Source organism: Dipodomys spectabilis, unplaced genomic scaffold, assembly GCF_019054845.1.
Source record: "Dipodomys spectabilis isolate Male_0828 unplaced genomic scaffold, ASM1905484v1 ptg000043l, whole genome shotgun sequence".
NCBI classification, from domain to species: Eukaryota; Metazoa; Chordata; class Mammalia; order Rodentia; family Heteromyidae; genus Dipodomys; species Dipodomys spectabilis.
Window position 1 is genome coordinate 25,413,264 of NW_024870720.1, and position 20,184 is coordinate 25,433,447.

A 20,184-nucleotide genomic window follows, 5' to 3' on the forward strand; every position below is an offset into this window, starting at 1 on the left:
CCTGCACGTATCCTGCCCCACTCTCTTAGGTATGTAGGGTGAGGGGCAGCAGTCTTTCTTGGGGTACCTAATGGGTAAGCACGGGCTGGGGTCTTTCATTATGTATACAAATATAATACTATATATATAATAACACTGTGTATATACATAGATGAACAGATATAGATATACTCTCTGTGTACTCTGCATGTCAGAGGAAACTTGTGACCTTTGTCCTTCAGGACATGACTTAATCTGTTTAACTCACTAATCTCCAATTTCTCCCCAATTTGTTTGCAAATGATATGACATTCTTATTTCTGTAAAATACTCTAATATATACATGTGTAGATCTCTATTCATTTTCTTTTATAGGTATATATGTGTTTATATATTTATATATGAATACATCTCTATTTTTCTTATTCGTTGAAAAGTCAAAGGTCATCTAAACTGATTTCATAACTTGTCTTTTAATAAATAATGCTGCATTAAACATCTGAGTGTGCAATTATATTACTTCAGAGATGTGACCAACAGTGATATTAAGTCATTCACTAGCTCCATGTCTAGTTTTTGAAAATCTTGCATGTTGCTTTCCGTAGGAGCTGCACTGGTTTGCATTGCTCCCAGCAGCATTTCATGTTTTCTTTCCCTTATAGCCTGGTTAGCATCTGTAGTGCTCTTTTGTAGAATTTTTTTTTAGTTATCATTTCTTTGTAATTTGAGAGTTTTGATAGTGTTATTTCCATATACACACATTGTGCACTTGGAACGTATTTTCATTTTTCACTCTATTCTCACCCCCTTCCAAGGTCTCCTTTCTCAAGTAGCGTTTAGTTCATATAATCATGACACTGTCATCGATGTGTGTGTTAAATGTCCTTTTATCCTCTGTGCTCCACAGTAGCCTTTCCTTTCTCTCTTCCTCCTATTGCTGATCCCCTCTTTAAAGGTCCTGTATTCACGTCATCTTGACTGTTGCATACTATCATTATCATCATCATTTATGTGTCCACTCCACAAATGAGTAAGACCAAACTCTATTTAGCATTTTTATTTTTGGTTCATAGCAGTCAACCTGATGATTTCCAGTTTTATTTATTTATTTTTTCGGTCATGGGGCCTAAACTCTAGGTCTGGGTGCTGTCTCCCAACTCTTCAGCTCAAGGTTACTGCTCTACCACTTGAGCCAAATGCCACTTCCCTCTTTTCTTCTGTTTATGAGGTGTTCATGCATGCAAGGCAAGCATTCTACCACTGAGCCATCTTCCCAGTCCCTCCAGTGTTATTTATTTTCCTGAAAATGATATAGTTCAATTTTTCCTTATGGTAGAGTAATATTCCTTTGTATATCTAATGTTAATAGGCAATCTTACTGTATATAATAATTTGAGGAAGAAATTAAAGTAGACTAGAAGTTGCTTTGAATAATGTATATAGAGCTTCATTATAAGTGCAGAAAAAGTATCTGCAAAGTTTTTTTCTGTTAAATACTTAATATAATAAAGAGCACAAATATATTATTTTGTTTTTATACATTTGTTTTATCCTATGTTTAAAATATAGACTGATTATACATTTAAATGTTAATAAAGGGTAGCTGTCATTACCTAGTTCCTTTTGTAATGTTACTTTCATAATTAGTTTTATTAATGCTTCCTATAGTATAGCAGTGGAATAAAAATGAGAGTCTCATGTTTGCTTGAGCATATACAGTTTTGCCTTTACTCAAATCAAACCATCACCATACTATCTCCATTTCCTAAGGAACAGGGATTACACATGTACAACACAATGCCCATCAGATCCCTTATTTATTTATTTGTTTATTATTTGCTTGTTTATTTATTTATGTCAGTAATGGGCCTTGAACTCAGCGACTCATGGTCTGGATTCTATTTGCTCAAGTTTAGTACTCACTTTAACCACAGTTCCATTTCTGGTTTCTGGTGGTTAATAGAGTTAACACTCTCCTAGACTTTCCTTCCTGGGCTGGCTTTGAACTGTGATCTTTAGATCTCAGCCTCTTGTGTTGCTGGTATTACAGGCATGAGCCACCGAGGTCTTAATGATATATAATTTTCTTATATTCATTACATTCATAAAATCTGTCCATAGGTCAAAAGCAATAATCATGTCTCAGTGACCATGTATAATGCACACCTTCTAACTTTTCTACCCAAAGCAGGCCTTTTCCAGTAAATTTTCACTTCTTTTGTAGTTGTTTATCTTCACATAGATTGTAGTCCCATTTAAGTCTCCTTTCTTCATTTCCTCTCACTCACTCTTTATGTTTATGAAAATCTTAGTTAGCTTTGAGTTAGCAGAAGTTTACTTCAGTTATTGTCAACTATCTCCCATATGTCAGTAGTCTGAATAAAATGTTACCTCTTTTAACCTATCCCTCTGTTTTTCTTTGGACAGACACAGAAAGAGTTCATTTCATTTTATCTTAATAAAATATTCCTTTTTAGAAAATGCCCATAAAACTTTGGATTGTATGCTTCTCTCAAACTAACAGACTCAAATTTCCATATGTCCCAGTTAATTCAGTTATACTATCTACATAAATCATTGACATGGACGTTTTTGAGGAACTCTGACATTAGAATTGTACATTGCTTCATTTTTAATCAAGAGTAAGATCCATTTGAAAATACAAAAGGCATAGGTTTAGGTAAAGTGTGAATGAGAATCCCTCCCAGCTTGATTGTGCTTAAAATCACTAGGATGTTCTTCCTTAGCAGGCTTTTGGTCCATTTCCTGAGTGTTGAAAGCTCTACTCCCTCTTTTTCTTCTTGTCCATCTTAAAAACCTTTCGGTAAACAAGCAAGCAACATTTGAAGACAAGGAAGGTAACAGTGGCCACACAGGCCAGTAGGAATCCGATGACATCCAGAGAGTGGTACTGGTACCAGGTGAGGTTGTGGGAAAGTGGCCTCAGATGCTGGGCTCCTTTGTGGCGCATGACAAATTCAATCCAGAAAACAGCTCGATCCAGTGGCTTCATAGGCTGATCATGGTGAATGGTTGACAACCACATAGCATTCTTTTTGTAGCTAAAGGTAAATCAAGTTGATGTAAGTATATCAAATAAACTAGAAAATACAGATATTGAAATTTTCTGCAGATGAGTCTAAAAAAATTTTGAGAGAAAAGAGAATTCTTTTCTTCTGCTGTATTTTTAGACCTGTTAGTGTAAAAGGCAAGAGCTTCTTAATGACCCTGGATTTAACCATTTAGAAAAATCTTGTTAAAGTCGTGGGGGGGGGTGTGGGTGGGAGGGGGAGGTGGGTTGGTATGGGAAGGGATAGAAATATGAAACAAAGGAGAAAGCAACAAGGCTTGATAAGAAAAGTATTCATTATCTTGCCCATGTAATTGTAACTCCTCTGAATGGTATTTTCATTAATAAGAAAAATCTTGTTAACACAAGAATTTCTGAAGACAAATGTAGAATGATCAAAGAAATCCACAGCAATATAAAAGCTTAATTATTAATGCATGTTGTTCAAAGTTTAGAATTGTGTCATAATTTAGAGATTGATAGATAATTTAATCAAGAAGTTATTTTCCCCTGATGGCTTTCTTTATCATTTATTGGTGCTTAATTATTATTTAACTACAAAATTCCCTGCCTCCTTTGTTTTATTCTGGTCTTAGGGCTTCACACTCCCCTTGAGCTTTCTTTGCTCAGGGGAAGAACTCTACCACTTGAGCCACAGATCCAGTTATGGCTCTTTGAATATTAAGTTGAGATCAGAGTCTGAGGGACTGTTCTGCCTGGCTTGATGTCAAACCACAATTCTCAGATCTCAGCTCTGGAATCACAGCTAGAATCACAGGCATCAGCCATTGGCTGTCATCTAGCCTTCCTTTTATTTCCTGAACTTTCACTTACTTGTTCCACTAATACTCTATGACTTGCCTTTTCCTTTTATGAACCTCTTTTGAAAGGTCTCAGTTTTTATTTGTTTGCTGTTTTACAGCAAAAAGATAGGAAATGGAAAAATAGAAATAAGTGAGTTTTTCTTGAATTATGAGAAATAAATGTACTCATATTTAGGATGATTTTAATTATTCATCTTTTCAGATAGACAATCAAAGACATTTGCTAACATTGCTGTTATTTTTCTTGATAGTATTTTGATGTTAGACCCAATAAGAGAGTGCTCTAGTCACTTTGAGGCAATATAAGTACATGGGATTTGTGTTGAAACTGTTCTTTCTAGTATGGTGAAAGTGGGCATGCCTAGAGAATGATTATTAAGGGTAATTCCAAGGTGTTATAGAAGGAGAGTATTGCAATGGCAAGTATCGCTATTCTTTTAAAAGATCTCACAGATATGGGTGAACTTCAGCCAGGACTAGTGGTGATCCTTTTTGTAATACAGCAGGTAGAAAGAAAATGAAATGCATCAAAAAACGATTGAAATGTGTGCTAATGCTAAGTTTTAGCATGTACTATCTCGTTAAGAAATCTCCTGTATCTCCCAGTATCAACATTGTATCTGTTCATAATTTAATAAGAACAATATATGAGAGATATACTTGTATAGCAAATAAAAATACAAAAATACACTGCCTTTCAAAAGAAAGGAAGATAAAATATGGCTCACAAACTATATGTTTTGGTGCTCAATATCTGTAGGAAAATGGAAGTCAGAGCTAGATGCTGATGGCTCCTGCCTGTAAACATGTCTACCCCAGGAGGCTAGGTCCTGACAGTCACAGCTCAAAACTGGGAATGGTAGAAAAGTCTCTAGACTTTACCTTCAAATAACCAGCAAAGAATAAAGTCAGAGCTTAAATCATAAAATGTCCCCACTTTTTTTTTTTTTGGTCAGTTGTGGGCCTGAACTCTGGGCCCTCAGCTCTTCAGCTCAAGGCTAGTGCTCTACCACTTGAGCCACAGAGCCACTCTCGGCTCTTTCTACTTGTGTGGTGCTGAGGAATTGAACCCAGGGCCTCATGCATGCAAGGCAAGCACTGTGCCACTGAACCACCTTCTCAGCTCTAGAATGCCCTTTAGAAAGCTAAACATTTGAGTATTAAGGTCTGAGTTCAAACCCACCTACTCCCCAAAAGAGATCAAAGTAACACAGCCTTTACAATGTGTCTGCTATACTATTATATCCAATAAAAGTAAAATACACTACAATATTTTTACAGTTATGGTGAAAGGGAAGAATTACATACAGAGAATTACTGAGTATAAGAGGAAATTAATGGTATAAAAATAATTGAACCTATTTCTTGAAATAATTTGAATAATAACTTATTGCTTCAGATATTTTAGTAATCATGCAGTTACATTTCACTTGTACTTCTGAAGGTAATTTCTTTTATGCTTGTTCTGAATAAGATAATCATAGTCCCTTGATATCTAAGAATATGCATACATTTCAAAATATGTTCTCTTTTCTTACTAGGATGATCAGGTAATGTTAAAAGCTGTAGTTAGTTAACAATGATAGAATCTAAGCATTAACATAGATATTTGAGGAAGTATTTATACTAGGAATGTGAAATTTGATTATTTTCTTGCTGTTTAACAATACAAACCATTTAGAATGTTTTGAAGAAACAACAAAAACTAGAAACTGAAATGACAGATATTTTCATGTGGTTCACAAGAGTAAAATTTCAACCACCGAAACTTCATGCTCTATTTTTCAAACACAGTGAATTTTTATTTTATAAAGAGTAACTAGTGCGATCTTAGGTGGAAAGAAAGTTATAACTGAATGAGTTAGTTAGTGTTAATTGTGGAGGAAGAGTTTATGTGCCTCTAGTTCACTGCTTTCCTAAGCTTCCTTGCATTCTTCTATTGTCATTCTTAGTGATTCCTTTCAGTCCACTTTGCCTGGTCTCGAATTTTGTACTACTCTCAAGGTTTTGATAATTCCTTTTTACTGAAATCACCTGGGGAACAAAACAAATTATGGTTGGAAATGAAAGTGGGTCTGTGGAATCTCAGCATTCCAAATGCTGAAAGATGATGATCATGAGTTTGAGGCAATCCTGGCCTGTATAGAATAACAATGTTGCAACACAGACACTGACACAGACACAGACACATGCAGACACACACAGACACAGACACACACACACACACACACACACACACACACACACACACACACACACACACACACACACACCCCATCCATAAAACATACACAAATATTATTGTGACTTGTGAAACACATGATGGGTTATTGATGAATCTTCCAGAATTAATCAAGTCTTAACTGAGGGTACCTTTCATGGTCAGACTTATGTGAGAAATTATCTATAATCACAATTTGGTCAAACAAGAATCAGACTAATGAATAGAGTAGAGTAGTCATTAATCATGAGCAAGTCCCTGGGTGTAATGCCCAGATGAACAAAGAGACCGACAGACTTACATACCAATGCACACCTACACATAATGAAGGTTATACTCACACAGGGTTATTAATGACTGCTTCCAGTGCTCTGAGCAAGTCTTTGCTTGATATTGCTCTTATATCCAGTTGAACAGCTGCTCCTTTGGCCACCATGTGAGCAATGTTATCATGTTGTTCCCCAAACAAAGGAATGCCCACCATGGGAATCCCATGATGGATCGCCTCATAGATGCCATTAGCTCCAGCATGAGTGATGAAAGCTTTTGTTTTGGGATGGCCTAGGATTAGGGACATTTCAATACAATTGTTCATTTAAAGTCTTAGACATGAAATGAAAAATGTATAACATGAGCAATGAAAAGAACAGTGTTGTCTAAATAATAATTCTTGAACCAATGGGTTACATTTAATTTGCCTTTATGTCACTCTGCAAGTAGCATCTAACCAACTGGAGATGTAAGTAAAATTCCTATGGTTTGTGCCCTAAGTTTTGTATGACTTGAGATTTGAAAACAAATATACCATTTCCTGTGGAACAGATAGGAAAACAACATAATGGATCATAGCAAATTCCAAAACAAGAAAATGGTCATGTTAGATTATGCTCCCATAAACTTAAAACTAGTATATTAATCTAATGAAGGAGGGATGCTTGAAATAGAGTGTATTATCATTTCATATGAAGTAATTTTTCCCACAAAGAAGGCAGACTCTTTCAAAATAAAACAAAGTAGCAAGTTTCAGTGGCATTGAAATACTTGCTCTTCTTTAGGAGGATGGATAATGTAAGGATGAATTAAAGGACAGAGAGATAACCTCAGGTAATTATAGAAAATTCTGTATCAATGGTAAATATATTTGCAGAAAGATAAACTGATTGTTAAGAATATGATGTAGTATGATGAAATTCCAACTACTTAGCCTTTTTTTGTTAGGAAAAAATGTGTGGTTTCACTTTTGAGTTTTTATTAATACATCTTCACCAGTTCTTTTCCTGTTGTGTTGTTATCAACTACTTCTACAGTTACCCATGCTTTCAGTATGTGTATTTCAGAGTCTTACCAAGGAGGTCATTCTGGGGGAGCCACTTGTACAGCCGAGTATTTGGTCCTAAGGTCTCTGGTTTCTTTCCATTAAATCTCCAAAGAATCTGGTGCGTTGAGATAAAATATTTTTAAATTTCAAAATGTTACTTTTTAAAATATAGAGATCACACAGTTAAATGACTTACATAGAATGGATAAAGAGAACAGGTAGGGTGCATTAATGAGGTCTATTATAAGAGTAAGAGAAAAAGAATATCGACATTTCCTGCACTTATTTTCACACTCAATAAGATGGAATGTCATCATAATTTTCACAATATTTAGACAAATGATGTAATAAATGACAAATGAATGCATTCCAAAATTTTTATGTAGTCACAGTGATAGATCTGGTGCATAACAGCACTAAAAATTCTTATGATTTACATCTTACCACATAAATATTTACTAAATGCTAGTTTTAGCTATCAACCATTATAAAATGATATTAGGGTAATATTCTTTCATTCTATGAGATTTCATTTTAGTTTCACATTTTCATTTGTTTCTTACCTGCCTATTTATAACAACTATTTTACCTTCACAGTTCTCCCTGGAGAGAAGTTATGTGAAAAAATATTGTCCTGTTTGACCAGAAATGTAATCAAATTTCACAATAATGAGCATGGTATTAAGTCAGACTATATTACAGAATGTTCCACATTATGGAGTTAGTACACAATATTAACATACTATTCATACTATGAAGGGACTCACAAAACTCTAGGTAGTAGCCTGGCCATTTAGCCTCCCTTAAATGTTGGTTGGACACATTGATCTGGACAGACAGACAAATGGTCCTTAGAACCAATTATGTGGTTTTTGACTGGGTCTTTCCATGACACCCAGATCAACAACTCACACCGTTGTTCTGCATGTTAAGGCTACATTTCCTGCCTCATGACCAGCACATGAACACATGTTATTTTCGTCCAATCTTTTCTAAAGACAAATTCCTCAAATCTATGTAACCAATTCTTTATGATTAATCAATTAATTCTTTTTTAGTAATTACATGAAACTAGTTTTATAATAGAAATTATTAGTTGTGATGTCTCGGAAATCTGCAAGCTGAATTTTGATCACAAATTGATGATACTGACATCCAAACTTACAATCATTATTGTGGTTAAATCTTTAAAGTAGGAAATGGAGCTGGCCTGTAGTTTATAAGTCATATGGCTGCTGCAAGGAATCCAAATTTTACTGATGCTACATTTATTTTTCAGTAGAATATCTCCCTTTTCACATGAACTGTACAGATCTTGTTTCATATATGAAGAAGGCCCAGTCCTGTAGGGCAGGTTGTCTTTATTTACTTTCTCTGAATTCATCAGGCTGAATACATACCTGGCAGGAGGAGTGATCCTTCTTTTGCCTTTCTCTGAAGAACCCCCTCAAGTGCACACTAAATCAGTCAATTACAAAATTGGAGGAAAGGATTACATGTGAACCCTAAACTATGTAGAACATTTCAAACCTTTTTTCTACATGCTAATTGTTATTGTATGATGTCACTTATCAAGTGTAATTTAATTCCTTTATGAAACTTGCTTAGTTTATTGAGAGGCTTCAACATTCTTGCTATGACTAGATGAAAATTTCAGGATGTCTGTGAAGTCTTGCTGGTAATACTATGATAAAGACAAAGTTTCATACTTTGGATATTGTGTTTATTCTGATGACGGAATTCATGTTGTACGTACTGTAAATTTAAAACAATCCACATTGAATACTATCTGAGCATCTGTGATGCATTGCTTTGTCTTTAAACTGGCTAAGCTAGAGCTGTAGTTACAGTGTATCTTTCACCAGGAAACTAGTGCAATCAGAAACTTACACAGTTGAAGTTCCATTCAGTGAAGACAATTATTGAGGTACACTATCTCACCTTTTGTGGAACTTGGGCCAGTGCTGATGCAATCTCATTGGCTGTCTCTTCTGTTATGTTATCAACCATTGACCCCAGGGTAAAAACCACCACACCATTGTCACCAGAGCTCTGCACAAAGTCTTCCATTTCCTGTGAAGAAAAATTTTGCCTTACCAAACACACACACACACACACACACACACACACACACAGAGAAATAATAGTGAAGCAAACATTTAAAATATTGCTCAATCCAACTAGCCAAGTATGGTTGGCTCTTGCCTGTAACCCTAGCTAGTCAGGAGGCTGAGATCTGAGGATCATGGTTCAAAGTCTGCCTGGGAAAAAGTGTCTGTGAGACTCTCAGCTTCAATTAACCAAGGAAAATCTGGAAGCAGAGCTGTGACTCAAGTGCTAGAGTGCTAGACTTGAGCACTGAAGCTCAGGGACAATGTCCAAGTTGAGTTCAAACCCTTCTTATGACAGGCAAAATCATTAATAGAAAACTAGGAGAGAAAAATCAAATACTATCAGACAATAGCCAGAGAAGATACATAAAACGCAATAAGATACATAAAACACAAAATTTTCCATTAGCCAATAGTAAGGGCACAGGTAGTATTAAATCAGATATTGACACCAGTGTGCAATAAAATTTCCAAACATTTCCATCTTGAGTCTAAATTATTGTCTAGCATTTTTCCCTTATATTAAGTGAAGTAAACCAGGCCCAAAGACACATAGGTCCCATGGTTTCTCTTATTTGCAATAACTAGTTTACATCTGAGACAAGCAGAAATGGTCAGATAAGTTGATGTTAGGCAAAATGAACCCCAACATAAGGATTCAAATGGTTTTTCTTTCTTGCTACTATTTCTAACATATTTATAAGATGGTTTCTTTGTTGCTTTGTATGTCCCTCCCCCACGCTATAACCCCTGTTTTCACTGTATTTGATGTTGGTATAATTTGTGGGGGGGAAGAGAAAAAACAAATTGTTTAAATAGGGATACAGGTGGACCCATTGCAACAATGAGATGTACAAGACTTTATGTGGAAAAACGTACTTTACAACTTTGTTGGCTGTGGGTGTGAGGTAGGTAAAGCCATGGGGGGGAGGGAGATGGGAGGGCAGAGATGGTAAGGGGAAACAAAGGAGGAGGCAACAATGCTTGATAGAAATGCACTCATTACCTTGGTCATGTAATTGTAGCTCCTCTGTACGTTATTTTCACAATAAAAATTTATTAATATTAAAAAAGAAAAAGATTAGTTCTTATAAATTGTTCTTACTAGTCTAATTTCTTTTTTTATACACCTTTTTCAACTCTCATTTCTCAGAACTTATATCTGAGCATTGTTCATCTAATATTTCACTCTTAGTGATGGAGAAACTTTCTTTGATTCCTATCAGATATTACTTTAATTTTGTAATTTTTCCTTTCCAAGATGTTTCCACATAATTTTTACTAATTGATTCTAAAGTCTCCTTTTAAAATGGCTATGCGTTGTAGTAGAAATAGCTGCAGTGTTTCCTTGCATGTCTAATACTTATTTCTTTATATGCTAATTACTTGATAGTTTTATGAGTGAATCAAGGATTCCTTCTAGGTGCTGACTCATTAAATCTTAATTAAGCTGACTTTGTTCTGAATGACTCTAAGTTTTCTGAGATCCAGAAACTTGTGATGGTTCAAAAATTAGTTTCAATTGGTAGACTGCTTTACCCTACTTACTGTTTTTCTTTCACTGTAAACAAAGACTTGTATTGAGTGGTCCAGAACCATATTTATTGAAAAGGAAATGAAATAACACAGACAAAATGTTATCAATTTACCTTAGGCAAGGGTTTGGCAGGTTTGCAGTGGAGTCCTCCAACAAAGTCAACATTTGGTAAAGTTGGGCGAGGGAATTCCAAGTCCCAGTAAGATCGAATAAGCCAGATTTCTGCTTTACTCATGGTCTCCATTAAGGTAGTGGGTCGTCCTGAGTGGAGAGGGGAAAAGTAAATAGTAGGTAAGGACATGAAAGAGTTGTTTCTTAATAAAATATTTATATTTCTCTAAAAATGATTGGTATAATTTGTACTTAATGATATACAATGTGTTTGTTGATAAAATGTACTACACAAGAAATATGGTAAGTGTGTATTTGTGTGAAAAGCATTCTGGTAAGACGCTATATCTATGGCACCTCAATTTATTAGCAGTCATAAATAATCATTAAAATAAGCAATTATAGAATTAACTATGCATTTCTTTTCTCATTATCCATTAGAGAAATTTTCAAACTCCAGACTCAATAATTCTTTCATAGTCACAGAAATTATTTTCTCTGCAGTACTTAAACTAGTTTTCTACATTGTAATAACTGTTCCTTGATTCTTGATTTCCCATATGAGTGAATTTTTATGACTGTGGCTGAATTTCTTCCTTTTAGTTGATTCACATTAGGAGTCTAAAATATTTATTTTTATGTGGAAACACTGGAAAATATCAGCTGGAAGTATTTCAGAAATATTGAGACTAGATAACTGAATTTACCTTATTGATGGCTAATATTTAGTAAACGTAGGAACATAATAAGAATGACAGAGAATAATCACAAGTATATCATCACTTTACTAGATTGTATGTCTATAAAATAGATTATGAGAAACAATAAAGGAATGTGGATACATTAAGAGTTATAGTTATTGAGTCTGTGCTGAAACATTGTATTGGTCAAGAATAAGGAAGTCATTTAGTAAATCCAGAAAACTGGTCACCAGTGGCTCACACTTCTAACCCTAGCTACCCAGGATTCTGAGATCTGGAAGAATGAAGTCTGAAGCTCACATGGGCAGAAATATTTTCAAGACTACCCCTCTAATGAAGCAGCAAAATGCTGGGCTGGGGCATGGTTCAAGTGGGAAGGTAACAGCCCAAATAAGTAAGCCAAGTAAGATTGAGTTCTCTGAGTCCAAACCTCGGTATAAGCAAAAAGAAAATAAAGAAGAATACAAATAAATATTTTGATTTAAATAAGGAAATTGATCAAGGAAAACTATTTCTTGTTTCCTGTGAAAAATGTATCTCCTCAGTATACATATTTTCATTCATCAGTCTCTTAGGTAACTGGTGATTTTGATAACAAAGAAAAAAACGAACAATTTTTACTGAGGATAATCTCCTACAGTGTCTTGTATAGATAGGTAATTGTCCATTGTCTTCTCTCTGATCCCATAATCTGGTAGACAAATTTATATCTCATTTAACTGTTCCATCTACAACTGACAAATTTCTCTTATTTCACATGCATCTCAGAGTACCTCTTTCAACTTTTACAAAAGTTACGATCTTACCCTATTAAACTTACCTAAAACTTCACTGTAAAAGCGACTCCACTTCTTTGACTCAAATGTCTCGAACCAAAAGTCAAAATAAAGCATGCATATCATGTTTTCTACCCTCTCCATGAAAGTCATCTGACCACTTAATCCTGACAGAATGACAGGCACATAAGAGGGAGGGAATAGAAGCCCTCCACTATACTTTTCGGTTGTGTAGCCAGGATAGAAGCGGAGAGTGTACATGAAAGGAATCTCCAATAGCTCAGCCAGAAGCTCCCCACAAGGACCGACGCCATCTGCAATCACAACATCAAATCTTGCTTTTTGTAGCCTTGCTATAAGTTCCTTGTTCAGAACTGCTTCTTTACAAATATTTAGCATAGCATCAGAAAATGTCCTAAATAGATTCTCCAGTAATGGTGAATATGCCAAACATGTTGTTCTTGGCAGTTCATATGTCCACATAGAGGTGAATCTTGTGAAAAATGCGATGAATTCATCGGTTTTGTAAGCCGAAGGGAAAGTTTCAAATTTAATGCTGGATGCTTCATTGCTATCAACAAAAATAGCAGATGATGGTCTCACAACTGTGACTTGATGACCCCTCATGATAAGTTCATCCAGTATTACCTTCATATTCATCCAGTGGCTATATTCCACGGGCCACACCAGTACTTTCCCACAGCTTCCAGAGTTAAAGTAATAATTCAGCTGTAATAGTAGTAGAATTGAAATCCATTTCCAAGTCATCCTGACTAACAGCACAGCGACCTTCAAACTATGTTCACCTCTGACAAGTTCTTGTGCTTACACACAAATAAAAAATTGATCATTACGTTAAAATATAACTTGGGTTGATCCAAGCAAAAGTGTAAAATGAGCAATTGGGGCATGTGGACTGAATGGCAGATTTATAAAGAAATTTAATTTCCTGATGATTTGACCGGTAAATTCAGCATCCCTTTTGTAATTGAATACTTTCAGGCAGCTAGGAGTCTATGACATGTTTGTGTAAGTACCTTGTTTTATGTAAGCCATTTTGTAATTATGCAAAAAATTTTGGCAGCTGAGTGGTGATTTGGTTTGGCATCCTTTTTGACACAGAAGAAACATAGTAATTTCATAATTGCTCAACATTTCTCAGATATCATGATTGAAGAGTTTTTGATAGTAACTGTTCTGAAATATAATTCACATTGATCCAATTCAGTTTAAAGTTTGGCATCAATGCTTTATAGTATAGTTCCAGAAGCATGTAATCATCATCACTGTCAGTTTTCAAGTACTCTAATCAACAGTATTCTAATAAAGCGTCATAAAAATGCCCCCAGGATATCAAAAAGATGGCTGATTCAAAGTGTTTGGAATTCTTCACTCCAGAGGAAGGACCAAATTATCTAGAAACAACACATTCCCCAGGAGTATATGAGGCAGACTACCACAGGGATGGTTTTGAAACAGATATTACAGAATACAGAGATAAAACATGGTTTACATACAAGGAGTCAAATATATAGCACAGCTACATAAAGACTCGAAGTATAGTTATCTATTATATCTAAATGTGTATTTCAGATCTAGCTTCCACAAAGGAGTGAAAACATGCACTGTTGTAGTTTCTGAGCTTGGGTTATACCACTTAACATCATTTGTTCTGGGTCCATCCTTTTCCATGGAAATGTCATAATGTTATTCTTTCTAATTGCTGTGCAAAATTCCATTGTGTATATCTGCCAATCTAACTGAGCTGAGACAGAATCTCAGTTGTTTTGCTTTCCATTTCCTTTATGTTTAGGGATGATGAACATTTCCTCTTGTAGACTAAGAAACGTTTCAACCTTTAAAAATAGAAACCATAACTTCTATATATATATAATGTACTTTGCAAGATATTAAATATATTGGAGAAAAGTTATAAATAAGGCAAATTCAATTAAAACTCCACTGAAGCTGAGCACTAATGGCTCACTTATGTAGTCTTATCTCTTTGGGTCGTGGACATCACAAGGATCATGGTACATAGGCAGAAAAGTTCATATCATAGTTCACATGGAGCAGAAAAGTTCAAATCACAGTTCACAAAGGTCAGAAAAGTTCACAAAACAACATCAACAGCCAAATGTGGGTATATTCACCTGTCATCCCACCTCCTGGAAATCCATATAGAAGGCCATCATAGTTCAGGCTGACACAGGGAAAAAGTAAGAACCTACTTCAGACTCCTACTCTGTATTGTGAAGTGAACATGAACACTAAAGGACTGTCACATGCTTACTTGTGTGTTGCTTTCCAATAACGTGCTTAGAACAGGGATACATTCTAAATGTTAACCTTAGATTCTTTAAGTAAGAGGCTGATTCTGAGTAATTACACAAATCAATGATTTCTATTTACAAAAGAGAAGTTTTGCAACTGATAGGTTTATTTTGAGCAATTTTTTAAAAAATTTCTAGATGTTACATTAGGAACATATTAACAATTGAACAAATAACATTTTGATCTCTGAATTGCTTATGTTTCACATTCTCCCTAATTGCAAAGCCTTATATCACTGTAGTTTTTATGTTTTTCTGTCTCATTTAAGAAACCCTTACAGGATCCAAATAGGGAAAGAAGAAATAAAACTCTCCCTCTTTGCAGATGACATGATCTTGTATTTAAAGAATCCCATAGACTCCACTCCCAAATTACTCAACCTGATTCAAAATTTTGGCAAAGCAGCAGTTTATAAAATTAACCCCCAAAAATCAATGGCTTTTCTGTATGCCAACAATGAGAAAAGTGTGGCTGAAATTAGGAAAGCAACTACATTTGTAATAGCCCCACAAAAAATAAAATACCTAGGAATTAACTTAACTAAAGAAGTGAAGGACCTCTATGATGAAAACTTTAAAAGCTTGAAAAAGGAAATCAACACAGAACTTAAAAAATGGCAAAACCTCCCATGCTCCTGGATTGGAAAGATTAACATCGTGAAAATGGCAATACTTCCCAAGGCTATCTACAAATTCAACGCAATACCTATCCAAATTCCAACCTCATTCTTCAAGGAAATAGAAGAGGCAATCCAAAAATTCATATGGAACAATAAAAGACCCCGAATAGCAAAAACGCTCCTGAATGGGAAGAACACTGCTGGAGGAATATCAATACCAAACTTCAAACTCTACTATAAACCATAGTAATCAAAACAGCTTGGTATTGGCATAAGAACAGACCTCAGGACCAATGGAATAGAATTGAAAACCCGGAAATGAACCTACAGACCCATAGCCATCTAATCTTCGATAAGGGAGCTAAAGCAATAGAATGGAAGAAAGACAACCTCTTCAGTAAATGGTGCTGGCAAAATTGGTTAACTACATGTAGAAAACTTAAGCTAGATCCTTATATATCACCCTGCACCAGAATCAACTCCAAATGGATCAAAGACCTTGAACTCAAAGCAGACACTCTGAAAACATTACAGGATGGAATAGGAGAAACCCTAGGTCTCCCTGGCTCAGGCCGAAATTTTCTGAATAGAGACCCGGAAACACAACAAATCAAAGAAAGGTTGGACAAATGGGATTGCATAAAGTTGCAGAGCTTCTGCAGGGCAAATGACATAGCTAGCAAGATCAATAGAAAGCCCACGGATTGGGAGAAGATCTTCACTAGCCATACAACGGACAAGGGTCTCATATCTAAAATATACTTGGAACTCAAAAATTAAATCCCCCAACAACAAATCCTCAAAGAAACAACTGCCCAATAAATAAGTGGGCGAAAGACTTAAAGAGAAACTTCTCTGAAGAAGAAAGAAGGATGGCCAATAGACACATGAAGAAATGTTCAACATCCCTAGCCATAAAAGAAATGCAAATCAAAACAACATTGAGATATCACCTCACTCCAGTTAGAACGGCAAAAATCAAGAACTCTAACAACAACAGATGCTGGAGGGAATGTGGGCAGAAAGGAACCTTACTTCATTGTTGGTGGGCCTGTAAACTTGTTCAACCACTTTGGAAAGCAGTATGGAGGTTCCCCAAAAGACTTCACATAGAGCTCCCCTATGACCCAGCAATCCCACTTTTGGGCATTTACCCTAACGTTTACAAACAAGACCACACTAAAGCTACCAGCACAACTATGTTTATTGCAGCATTATTTACCATAGCTAAGATATGGAACCAACCCAGATGCTCCTCAGTAAATGATTGGATCAAGAAAATGTGGTATATATACACAATGGAATTCTATGCCTCCATCAGAAAGAATGACATTGCCCCATTTGTTAGGAAATGGAAAAACTTGGAAAAAATTATATTAAGTGAAGTAAGCCAGGCCCAAAAAAACGTAGGTCCCATGGTTTCCCTTATTTGTAATATCTAGTATATGTATGAGTCAAGCGGAAAACGTCAGATAATGTGATGTCAGGAAAATGAACCCTTAGATCCATATTTTAATGTTTTTTTCTTTCATGCATGTGTTTCTAACACATTTATAAGATTATCTCTTTGTTGCTTTGTATGTCCCTCCCCCACAGTATAACCCCTGCTTTCACTATATTTGATGTCAGTATAACTTGTGGAGGAGATGGGGAAAAACCAGTTGTTTAAGGATACAGGTGGACCTATTGCAACAATGAGAAGTACAAGCTGTCATGTCCAAAACGAACTTTACAACGTTGGTGGGGGGGGGAGGGAAGGAAAAGGATTGGGATTAGGGGGGGAGGGGGGAAGCTGGGAAGGGATGTGAAGGGTAAACAAAGGAGGAGGCTGCAATGCTTGGTAAGAAATGTACGCATTATCCTGCCCATGTAACTGTAACTCCTCTGTACAGTATGTTCACAAATAAAAAAAAAATAAATAAAAGAAACCCTTACAGTGAATGGCAAGTTTTATAGGACGAAAACTTAAGAGTCAGACATGGATGGTAGCTGAAGCTTATAATTCAGCAATGGATGAAACTGGTGTAGAAAGATTTTGATTTTGAGGTCAGATCATACAAATTGCCTGAGACTCTCTCTTGAAAGCAAACAGGAACATAAGGGCTGTGTGTGAAGCTTAATAAACAACTGTGCTTGCCTGGCAGGCATGTAGCCTGTTTTCTATTACCACTAATGAAAAAGAAAGAAAACAGACACTCTGTATGCAGTACACAGAAATACTATGTCAAAGGATGATTCAAATGAACATGGAAAGTGTAGATTAACCAAAGCAAGTGAAAATAAATATAAACAGGTATAAATTCAACATAAAAATGATACTCTCTCCCCTATATTTTACATTATCAGTATAAATTCCTATCATTTAAAAATGTTTCAGAAAATGAGAAAATATTCTAATCACATTAATAGCTTTGATTTACTTTATCTTCTACTCTCTCTGAAATGGCTCCAGCAGTAATACAGAGGATGAAATTGACCAAAGTACAAAATATGTGTGCATAGAAATACCAAGTGAAAACTTTTGTACGGCCAATATAGCTTAATTTTATAACCTTGAAAAAGAACTGACTATCATGGTTTTTATGAGTTCAAGAAAGTACAATCATAATATATTAAATTAACGCTTATCTGATCAAATGCAGATTTTAAGTTATTATTTTATATTGATACTCATAGATACAAATTCTTCTCAATATTACTTGCTCTGTAAAGCTGGTATACATTAACCCAGGGCCTCCAACATGCTAGGTCATTTCACTGCCACTTATCTACACACATTCCTGACTATATCTATATTCTTGGTCACAGTAAAATTAACTGATGACCTTAAGCTTTTTCTTTTAGATCTGAAATGGGGACTCAAACTTGGTACCTGACACTTTTACTCATTAGCTAGCACTCTACCAGCTGAGACATGATAATTAACTAGAAAATAGTACAAGTAGTCCCACATTTTGAGTTTGCATTTACTTCTGGTAGAAAAATTAAACTTCAGATTATAAAGATTAACTACTTTAAGAGGTAGTGATTTTTATGGAACAATACAAGGATATTACAACCAGTGAAAATTGTCATGAAATTACTACATTTTATGAGTTTTTTTTTACAGTTTTTAATTATCCAATGATGTACAGAGTTACATAAGGCAGTGAGTACATTTCTTGTCTAACCTGTTACCCCTCCTTCATTTTTCTCTCTCTTTCCTTTTTCCCAACCCCCCTCCCAAGTTGTACAGATCATTTCCAACATATTGTTTTGTGAGTATTGCTGTTGTATAGGTTCCCCTTTTTAGACCTTTTTTCTTAAAGTTATGATATTACTCACAGTTCCATCAGTTAATAACTGGACCTCCAAAATAGGCCTTAGAAAGACATTCAAGATGCAAACTATAGTGGTCTTCGTACTGTAGACAAATGTAGGGAAGGCAACAATTTTCTTCTGAAGTTCTCATGAAGCAGCCAGGGGGCCTCTCATATCCTGATGTGACCCAGAAAGAGACATTCTTACAATGCACAGCTTACTTGATAAGGCCTTCAAAGTAAACTTTGGCCCTTCTCGCTCATTTTCAGCCCCAGGATGAAGCTGAGTAGCCCAATAAATGCACTTCAGATGTTGGGAGCTGTTGGGAGCTGACAGTAAAGCTCAAAGGTCATCTTGACCCCTGTGCTTGCTTGAAGGCCCATAATGGATTGGCTTACAGAAAACACCAGGTGCCCAGGATTGCTTTGCTGTGTCTGCAGTTTGTTTTACTTTCTACCAGTTGACCTTGTCTTGTTTTTACTGCATTCTGTTTTTACTGAATTTTCCTTGTTTTTCTGGACTATTGTAACCTGCTATTAGCTCTTGACTTCTAATAGTATATATTAGGGAAAGTTAAAAATAAACGCTGCTGCAGTCTTGAGCTGCAGACCTCCCGACCCCATCCTTTGTCTTTGTCTTTATTTTTCTGCATCCTTGCCCCCTAATTCAGGATTCCCTTTCATTGCCCGCAGGCTCCGGCATTCAGATACACTGGAAACAATTATTGGCGCTGACAGGCGGTCTTCCTGCTTTTTCCATGCCTGATGCATTGCTCCAAAGCAACCCAAAGATATTCAAGGTGCTCCATCCTGCTTTCTGATCTGCCATTTTACAGAAGAAACATTTGAAAGCCAAGCCATCATTGACTAACTTGGTTTGTAAATATGACTTTAACTGAATCACTACTTTTAGAAAAGAATAATCTTCTTTTCTAAATGACTTTTACTCTGAGGAGCTTTACCTGTGAGAAATACATCTCAGTTGGCAATGTAATCTCGCGTTCCTACAGAAGAAGCACCTGAGACACTCAGATCTCACGGATATTGCCTACAAGTGAAGATCTGTGTTGACACTACAGCAAAGCACATATCTGGCATCAAGGCAAAGGCATTCATTATCACCAGTTCCCTGACACTTATTATAATAACAAAGTATTTTACTTTGGAAACCATCCTATGTAACCGGTACCCAACTGATGTGTCACATGGACAAATATCAATATGGGACACAAGATACATGGGAAAAAGAAGATACTGTGATAATTCAAAGGGAACACAGTAACT

General features: G+C 35.8%; 1 protein-coding gene across 2 annotated transcripts; it reads right to left on the reverse strand.

The window, feature by feature from the left end:
• Positions 1-2,593: 2,593 nt before the first annotated feature.
• On the reverse strand, positions 2,594-19,208 carry LOC122106622 (UDP-glucuronosyltransferase 2B17-like). Of its 2 annotated transcripts, none has more exons than XM_042678024.1 (6): positions 18,926-19,208; positions 11,173-11,321; positions 9,354-9,485; positions 7,440-7,527; positions 6,436-6,655; positions 2,594-3,041 (listed from the first exon to the last, which is right to left on the reverse strand). In XM_042678024.1, exons 2-6 carry the CDS (start codon positions 11,302-11,304, stop codon positions 2,762-2,764), a joined length of 852 nt encoding a protein of 283 aa, XP_042533958.1. In that variant the 5' UTR covers positions 11,305-11,321; positions 18,926-19,208; the 3' UTR covers positions 2,594-2,761. The 2 variants fall into 2 exon arrangements, with proteins under 2 accessions (XP_042533958.1, XP_042533957.1); XM_042678023.1 differs by lacking the exon at positions 18,926-19,208 and adding an exon at positions 12,693-13,464.
• Positions 19,209-20,184: the final 976 nt, after the last annotated feature.